This window comes from Olea europaea, chromosome 10, assembly GCF_002742605.1.
Source record: "Olea europaea var. sylvestris chromosome 10, O_europaea_v1, whole genome shotgun sequence".
NCBI lineage: Eukaryota > Viridiplantae > Streptophyta > Magnoliopsida > Lamiales > Oleaceae > Olea > Olea europaea.
This window is the reverse complement of record NC_036246.1, coordinates 24,629,096-24,638,830: the sequence shown is the minus strand read 5'-3', so window position 1 is coordinate 24,638,830 and position 9,735 is coordinate 24,629,096. Positions and strand designations below refer to the sequence as shown.

Here is a 9,735-nt window from a genome sequence, read left to right as displayed (position 1 = left end):
CAAATCAATGCCGACATGGAGGCGTAATAGCTAATAGTCCAATTCTACCTCATTGCACTCAAGGTCCTCTGATTTTTCATTTTTCTCCTTTGGAATTATCTTTCCACTCTTATCAATATCAGCATCCATAGCTTCCAAAGCATAGTCACCTATCGAAGATTGTGACACACTCTCATCTCCTTTAGTTTAGATTGTAAATTTGAAAGGGGTTTAAAGAGTTCTAACAAAATTAGTAGCGAAATAGAAGTTCAATTCCACTCTTTGTGGCCTGGATACAATGTTAAAGGGAAAGACATTATACACTTTCCACTATTAAAAAGTAAAAAAATCTTGTTTAGTTTTGGAGTTTTTCCCTTGGTAGGTTAGTTTTTAGTTCCTTTTGGTGAAGACGGAGGTAGTGATTAAGGTGGGGAAGATGATGAAGTGGAGTGGAGTTAGGGATGTCAAACCGGCTCAGTGGCTCGGATGGAGCAAGCCTAGGCTTGAGTCATGCCCCATTTTGGGGTGTTGGCCCGAGCTCGAGCTGGCCCGTTGTGGCTCAACGAGCCACACAGGCCGGCTCATGTCACGGGCCAAAATGGCCCATGACAAGGCTTGCTCGAATTCAAAGTTAAAAAAAAAAAATTTAATACATATAAATAGTCAAGTATAGCTGTCTATAACGGTAGCATCAGCTGCCTAGTTACAGAAAGCTATAACAGGCAGCCTTTATAGCTGCCTGTAATGGGCAGCTAATGCTGCCGTTACAGGTAGCTTTATAGTTGCTTGTAACGGCAGCTAGGTACTGCCTACTGTATTTTATACTTTTTTTTATTGTATTTCATAATTCAATTTACGAGGTTAATATTTGAAATTCAAATTCAAATTTCAAATTTGGAGGTAAAATTGATTTTTTTGGCTATAAATACGGGGTAAATTTTGAAGTCAATTTGTTTCAATTGATTTTAACTTGTAGTATTATAGATTCAAGTTTCAACTCTAATTTTTTTGCTCTCAATCTCATATTCAATTTCTTTTACTCTCATATAGTCATACTCTAATATTCTGTATTTTATATTATACTAGTCATAGATAAGTTTTACTAGTGATGAGTTTAATCAGTTTAAGGGTAGCTCGATTACTCCATCCGGTTACAACGATAGATCTCGAAATGTTCCAATTGATTTGGAGAATATTGATAAGGATGAAGTACTTGATATTAAAAGGTCAAAAAAAGAATCCTCGGATTGTTGGCAACATATGACACGTAAAAAAGTTGGTGTTCAAAATGGAGTGGATATTTTGAAAGTATGTTGCAATTACTGTGGCAAAGAACTTAGTTGGAAGTCCGGTTCGAGCACAACACATTTGAATAGACACATATTAAGGAGTTGCAAAGCGAAACCAGTCGATCTCAACTCGAAACAGATCGAACTAGTGTTTGGCGGTTCTTGTTCTACTCTTTCCACATTTGTATATTCACATGAAAGATTTCGTGAAAGAATGACTGCATACATGGCTATAGCAGAGATGCCGCTTACGATGATAGATTCAGTACACTTTGCCCAACTCGTGTAGAAATATCTCAAACCCAAGTATTTTTCTTATTGTAGAAATACTCTTCGTTCAGATACTATAAAATTATATAACAAAAGAAAACAAGTTGCGAATGAAAGTCTATAAACTTTTAATAGTGTTATATTATTTACATCTGATTTATGAACCAGTGGTAATAGAAAATGTTATATTATTGTTACGACTCATTATATTGATCACCTGTGGCTTTTACATAAAAAAATTATTGCATTTAGATGTGTAGAATATTTTCATAATTCCATTAACATATACATGGTTTTAAAAGATATCATACAGGAATATGGTTTGCAAAATATGATTCGAAATTTTACTTTTGATAATACTAATGTGAACAAAGATGTTATCGAAAGATTTATTAATGAACTTAACCCTTCATTTGGAACTTTATTTTTTATTAACGTTGTGTATGTCACATTATCCATTTAATTGTAAAAGCTGGATTAAAACATATAAGTTCTCCTTTAGATAAAATTAGACAAACAATAAATTTTATTACCATGTCACCAGCAAGGAAACAAGCATTTAACAATTTGTGTGCAATGTATGGCTTACAGGAGAAATCATTTGTCACTAATGTAACATATAGATGGAATTCTACATATCTTATGTTACATTCGTGTGAAAATCACGATAAAGTGGTTTCATTATATTATAATGGTAGGCTACATACGGACCCAAACATAATTTAGAAGATTGGGAATGGCCTCTTGCATTTCACGTGAAAAAAAGTTTAAAATTTTTAGTGGAGTTTATTACCTTACAGCTTCACTTGTTTTACAATATTTATTCTACATTTCACAAACATTTTATAAATATAGGAATTTGCCCTTTTTCTGATTTAGTTTGTTCTATTGAGTTAAAATTTCGTAAATATTGAGAAGAATTGCCCTCTTTATTTATTTTAACTTCAGTAATGGACCCTCGACTTAATTTGAATGGCACAATAGTCACTGTAAAGGGGATTTCAAATTTTATGAATGTGGAATTATCACATGTGAATATAAAATCTACGTTATCTGAAATGTATAATTATTATGCTGATGAAGAAGGCCAGTGTAGTTCTACTTCCCAAAATTCTTTTTCAAGAAATATTTCAACAAATTCAGATAATTTGCGAATTTTTTTGGAAAGCAATACAAGCGTTCCCTTATTTAGTTTTAGTTCATCAATGTCTAGAGCAATAAATATCGGTGATACAAATTTTGAAATTCCCTCTGAGTTAGCTAGGTATATGTGCGGGACGTTCGCAATGTGTTACCTGAAAAAGAATTACAGAAATTCAGTCTTCTAAATTGGTGAAGGTGTAATGGAAGATAGTATCCAATTGTATCAAAAATTGCATGTAATCTATTAACACCTCCGGTATCTACGGTAGTATTGAAGGCTGCATTCAATTTAGGTGGTCGAATTTTATCAGACAAACGTTCAAGACTAAAAGAAGATATATTGGATACTTTAATATGCTTGAAGGATTGGAAATGTGCAGAATCACGTGTTCAAGAACATGTTGACAGTATACTGGCCAAAGAGTTGTAGCAGATCCAAACATAAAATTTTGTAAGTTTTTAAAATAATTTATTTCAAAACAATATGTAATTTTTAAATTTATTTGTGTCAAGAAAAATTGTACACAAAATATTTTATTCGTGTACAATTTTAATTCTGTCTACGTCATGTAGCCGGTCCCAAGCTCGTTTAAAAAAGCTCGATCCGAACCCGAGCCTCGAGTTTCGGCTCGGCTCGGCTTGACTTGGCTTGTTGACATCCCTAGGTGAAGTGAGGATGATTGAAGTGGGATGGGGAGGAAAATAAAGTTTTAGAGGTTTGGAATTATTGTTAGCACGAATAAAAAATTTGGATATAATTTATAAGAGAGTAAAAAGTTAAGATACAGCAACTGCAATTATTTTTACTTAATTTTGACATTTTTTTACATTTTTAAGGTTAAACTAACGAATCTTGATAGCAGTAGGTATTTCTAACAAAAGGTCTCAAATAGGGACATTTTTTGTGATTTTCAAAAGGTAATGGGGTATATCGCATTAGGAAGAGGAGGGGGAGAAGTTTCTGCTATTAATCATTTTTTAAATGGATGGATATGATATATGTCAAGTGTGAAGTTTTAAAGAAAATTGTAAAGTAGTATGATGGTATGAAATTTGTTTTTGGTTGGGGGTATATGAATGAATGGATGGTGTAAATTTGCTTTGTCATGAGTAATTGAGTTTTCATTTTATTTATTGAATATTATATTTATTTATGGTGCTAGCTTGTTATATCTTTTCTAAATTATAATTTGTGATTATTGATTAGATGTTATAATTGTTACATTTCAGAATTATCCATTTAGCTGCCCAAACCCATTTAAAGTATCCAGTCCTTCTAGGCTACATACTACCGTCCAGGAATTTATCCTGGAAAAAAATGACGGTCAACGGTTGTCTTAGCTCACTCGAATTCATAGATCCGCCACTCATCGCAAATATAAAACCATATGTTGAACAATGTTCCCACCATTATCACCACTAGCTACCGGGGACGGATCTAAGCACGGGCTAGCCCAAACTATAGCCCGTGCTCGCCTAGCCCAGATCCAGTAAGTTCTGTGATTTTATCTTCTCAAACTCAGCGCATGTTCATTTAGTAAAGTAGCTTGTGTCCAAATTTAAATAATCAATTGCTCTAACCCAAAGACAATTTTATAACCCAGAAGAAACAATTAAATTATTTGCCCAATTCCAAAACCCCAAATTAATATTCATTTGATCTCTCTCTACAGCTTCATGAGTAAACCCTTTTTCTAATCAATTTCAAAGACTCCAACTCACCTCCCTCCATCTCCATTCTCTGAAATTTGAATCGTCTTCTCCAGGTAGCTATTTATTTTTATTGTGGTTTTATATATACGGTATCAATTGCATATTTATTCCGTAGCAATTGGTTCGCGAGTTTTTAATTTAATCATGTTCTTCTTTATGATATGGCTTTTGAGGATTTGTGTATTATAATCAAATATATTAATATAATTTGCCTCTTAAAATCGTGGGACAAGGTTTTGGTCAGTTAGGTTGATTGATTTTCTAATTTCTATAGGTTGCAGTTGCTTTTTTTTTTTTTTTTTTCACGATTATGGAGAAAAATTGGTTGAGTTACTCACTGAACAGTGATCACAATAGTAATTAAATTTTTTATTTTTTTTTTCTAAATTTCTTCTAAAAATGTTTTTAGTTTTTAATTTTCAGTATATCCACTATTTTCTACATACGTCTCAATTTTTACTTTCTATTTTTTCTTTTAAATTGTTTTCTTCTAATTGTAATTTTATTTTGCAATAATAGTGTCTGCACTACTTAGCTAAACCTTCATTTCGAAATTCAAATTCGAAGGTGCAGATGTGTAGTGGCGTAGGAAAAGGTTGAAATTTGAGTATAGTCTTCTAGTGAGTAAATGTCCTCACTCCTCATTTCACTATTTGTGGTCTTGTCGGCAATATTGAAAGTGAACAATATTGTCTTGTCGGCTTAATGAGTTGTTTTTGTTGCTTGTTGGTTTAATGAATTGTTTTTGATGCATTGTTACCTTAACAAATTATTTTTGAATTCCGAAATTGCAATAAATTTTCAAGGCACAAATGCAGTCCCGCAGACATGTAGGAAAAGCAAAAACTTGAATAAGAAAATGTCCTCATCTATCTACTTATTGACTTGCCAACAAAATATTGAAATTGAATGTTGTTGTCTACTTATCTAAGTTGTCTTGATGGTAAATTAGTTAATTAATTATTGTTGAAATGTTGGCTTGATGACGACATGTTGTTAGTCTGTTGCCTTGTTAATGATTGTTGTTGTTGTCTTGTCGGCCCAATGATTTATTTTTGTTGCTGTGTCAGCTTAACAAATTATTTTTTGATTGTTGTTGGAGTAATATCCTTGATGATTTCTTTATTTTTATTTTTTTGCAATTTTTAGAAATTGAAAATGGAAGGTTAACCTCCTCTCAAGAATAATAAGAATTTGTTTTCCTTCTTCAAAGGGTAGATCGGCCTACTAAAAGTACAACTTCCAATGTATTAACTAAAGATCAACCTTTATTATATTGACTTTTAAATTTTAGTCTGCGCACCAAAAATTCCTAAATCCGCCCCTGCCTTCTACCGCATCCAATTGGGTCAAATTTCTTCTATCTCAAGTATCAGCACTTCTTTTGCCCAATTAGAACAATTTTCTCAACTCAATGACCAGCGTGTACATTCACAATCCAATTTCACATAGTAACACACTATTACGATCCAGTAACGTATTGCATTACTATCACTTTCATCATTCGAATCTATCTCCACTTCACCTACCACCATCACAACACCATTATTTTGCGACACGGGTCCACAAACCATATCCGCTTAGTGACTAATGTAACACAGTATGTTACTTAAATATAAAATATCGTCTTACCACTTCATAACCTGATCGATCCAAACTAAAAACAACCTACACGTCGCCAATTGACGCCTTTGACGACCACCATCTAAACAACCTACAACGATGAAATCTGTATGATCCTTCTAGATGTGGATTTGGAGTAGCACAGATCCATACCTTTTGGCGAATGCCGTAGCGCAGCTTGACAGCCATTATAGCAGTTCAACAATAGCAACCTCAGAATTATATACTTGAATTTGAATAAAAACCAATTGAATCACCGTTTGAAGCAATGGACATGAATCCAAGAAAGTCAATGTGGATTTGAAAAATTGATGAGAGAAAGGTTCAAAATTAATTTCTTATATTCTGTCTTTGGAATGGTAAATAAGCATGTTTAAAAAGTTCACAATAATAGAAAATATAGGTATTTTTAAAAGTCTATTATTTTTTTGACAGAAAAAAAGTTTTTATTTAGATATCGGATAAAAAGCAAAACTTTTTCTTGTTTTTTTTTTATTTTTTTTATTTTTTATTTTTTTTTATTAAAGAAGAATTATCCCTTTGTTGCTTTTGACATGCATGTAGACTGGATGTGCTTTAGAGTCCATAAGACATGCCCAAATTCTGGACCCCTTGTACATGGTGACTCTACAAGATTGTCTTGTGAAAAATATATACGGCGAAACACATGTTACAATAGTTGGAGCAAACGATCGGGAGCTACCCTTTTAAAAACCATTTTCCATTCAAAGAGATTCATACATCATCTCTCTTTTTTGCCACAATTCCAAGTCTCACTCTTACATGCACGTTGCGCCATAATCGAAAAGAATATTTAGTACACAATATTTGATATTAAACAGAACAATAAACAATATTTTAATGATGTTTTCCCCTAAACAAAGGCGAGCCAAATCCCGCTTCAAAAGATCTCGGGGTGACGAGAGAATCTTTCATTATTAGAAGCTTTGGAAAGGATCCTTAGAAAAAGAACTTCTACAATAAGACCATAGAGTTAGTAGAATGTGTATCCCCTTGTCTTAGCACCTTCCTTCCGGCGAACAGCCTTAAACGCCCCTCTTGATGGGGACCAGTGCTTGGCGGTGGATGATACAAACCACAATTCACTCGATCAGTTTTCAAAATCACCCACTTACTACTACTACACATGCTAAAAGTGGTTACTTTTTCTCGTTGCCTTGTGATTCAGAGTAGTTGCTTGGGGATAACCTAGTAAAGTTACCAACAAAAGAGCCACTAACGAGGTATTGAAAATAATTCATATAGTGGACTTCAAATTTGCAAGACGTGGATTCATATATCATAATAAATATTTGAAATTCCCTTTCCAGGATTTTGTCTTGCTTGCATCAAGAAACATTATTGATCAAAAAATCACTCTTCCGTTGATTTGACATTACTTTTTATGCAGGCACCTGCTTGGAATAATTCTGATGCATTATTTACAAGCATGTGACTAGATCATAAAGTGGGTCATGCCAAAAAAATATAAAAATAAAAATAAATTCAGCTCGTGGGCCAATGAAAAGAAACTTTTTTATTTAAAAATATGAAAAAAGAAGAAAATAAACATCAATGGCAAAATTTTGAGCAAACGCCGTGACGGGTAAGCACCTTTACGATTGACTATACAAAAAGCTTGTTAAGCTCTTGTTTGAACCCCATTTTTCTATCAAAATACATTTCCAAATAGTGATTTAACCTCATTTACACGTTCTTCAATAAAATAATACTAAACATAAACTCAAAACTTTTCCTTATTTTTTGACCACACATTCTTCATCTTAACACTATCACAAAATGTATTTTTATGAAAAGAATAGGGCTCAAACAACACCTAAATAACACATTATCGAGTTCGACTACGTGATTGGTAAAATATGCTTGATATAAGAAAGTCATTTCACACCATAGAAGAAAACAAAGTACCTATGATTTCAATACAGCCTAGATGTGCTAAACACAATAAACCAAATGTTGCAAACATATATATTTCTGAAAAAAAAATTACGACTTCTCTAACAAATGGAGATTGTAGCAATAGATATAAAGATTTATTGACACCTTGCTCAAATAATCAAATATCGTATCTTGTACCTTAAAATTCTTCTACTCTGATGGCATCACGAGGCATTTCGTAGGCATCTTTGGCCCTCGATTTCTTTACACCAGCCGTGAACCACACTTTATCTGACTTGTAACTTTCAACATTGACACCGGTAACTTTGACCCAAACCAAAACCTTAGTTTTCATTCCTTCAATTCCCGAGAGCTTCCCCCTCGATAATGTCCCTTTGACACGAGTTGAATACCTTACAACGGACGAATCCTTGAAGCAGATCTCACTTGGATAGGGCATGTAGACGACGAGCTTCGCCTTCAACTCATCAAACTCGTAACATGTTATGTTCTGAGGAAAGAGGCCGGGAGGAAGATTGTATTCTCGTAGGAGATCGGCCAATGACTTCAACGGTTTCCCTTCAAAAGGATAAGTTTGAAAACGCCATATTAAAATCCGGATGGTCAAAAATATAATCCCAAGTTCGATTAAGAAGTGGAACTTATTTTCTTCCATCTGTGACCTACTTGTGAGTAAAAAATTTAAGCTAAGCAAAACAGAATAGATTTGATATTGACTTCATATTTAAGCTTTCAGTTAAAATATGTAGCATCTACACGAGCTTTACAGCGTACCTTTGAGCTTGTTGAAGATCCATTTTGCCTTCTCTTCAACAGTGCTCGACAACGTCTGGAATGAAACGATATCAATCCAAAGAAACAAATTTATACATTTCAAGTCCATTTGATGCCAAAACATGTCAGTAGTTCATTACAGCAATAAAATCCATATGCATTGTTACTCAAATATCAAAAATCTCTGCTGCAAAACGTCGCATAAATAAACTGGAGAAGGAACTACTAATTAATGGCAGATCAAAACTCTGTATGTTCTTTTCTTTTCTTTTTTCTTTTTTTCGTATGATTAAGCAGGGTTTCCCATATGCATATCAGAGAACCCGTCTTCAGAATATCTGTAACGCTTAAAGGTATGAAATTTTTATATATTATGCACATTCGTCTTCACAACTCGTAAGAATAGAAAGAAAATATCATGATCAACTACGAAAACAACACACACACACATATATATATGAAGATAAATCATCCTAGACAGAATTTTTCATCAGCCCATGTTCTGATGCACGTGAAATTATGGCTGAAGACATCATGGACCCGAGGGTGCATCTAGTAGGGTTTTAGAGGAAATGGTGGGCAATGGCTGCCCCACCCGGTATGTTTTTCATAGTAGCCTTTGACCAAGTTATTTGTTAAAAAAAAAAAAAAAAAAAAAAAAAAAATGTAAACAAAATGTGTAGGGTCGAAAATACCCTCATTTAGAGGAAAGAAGAGAAGAGAAAATAGAGAGAAAAAAGAAAAGAAAAAAGGGAAAAATCAGCTACCGACCGTCGACGTCGCCTACGGACTGCTCGGACCTCATCAACTTCGACCAAGACCAGAGCCACCTCGGATTCGCCGGAGACCGTCATTTTCTTGAAGGTTAGACATGTTTTCTATAAATAACTACTTTGAATTTGTGAAAGTTTGAATGTTTAGGATATGAATATGGGTTAAATTCATGTTTTTATGGTTAAAATGTAAGAAAATATCGAATTTGAGGTTAAAATGTTGAAAAAGAGTGAAAAAAAGGGACGGAGCT

At 33.6% G+C, this 9,735-nt stretch overlaps 1 protein-coding gene across 2 annotated transcripts in view; it reads right to left on the bottom strand.

Annotated features, from left to right (window-relative positions):
* Positions 1–6,821: 6,821 nt before the first annotated feature.
* LOC111401596 (uncharacterized protein At5g01610-like) overlaps positions 6,822–9,735 on the bottom strand; it is a 12,798-nt gene continuing 9,884 nt past the window's right edge. The window contains exons 2-4 of one of the 2 annotated variants that reach the window (XM_023029405.1): positions 8,712–8,766; positions 8,115–8,495; positions 6,822–7,432 (exon numbers count right to left, since the gene is read on the bottom strand). In XM_023029405.1, the coding sequence (XP_022885173.1) occupies positions 8,116–8,495; positions 8,712–8,766 (435 nt within the window). In that variant the 3' untranslated portion in view covers positions 6,822–7,432; position 8,115. The remainder of the gene's footprint in view (positions 7,433–8,114; positions 8,496–8,711; positions 8,767–9,735) is intronic. The other variant, XM_023029406.1, reaches the window with a different exon arrangement.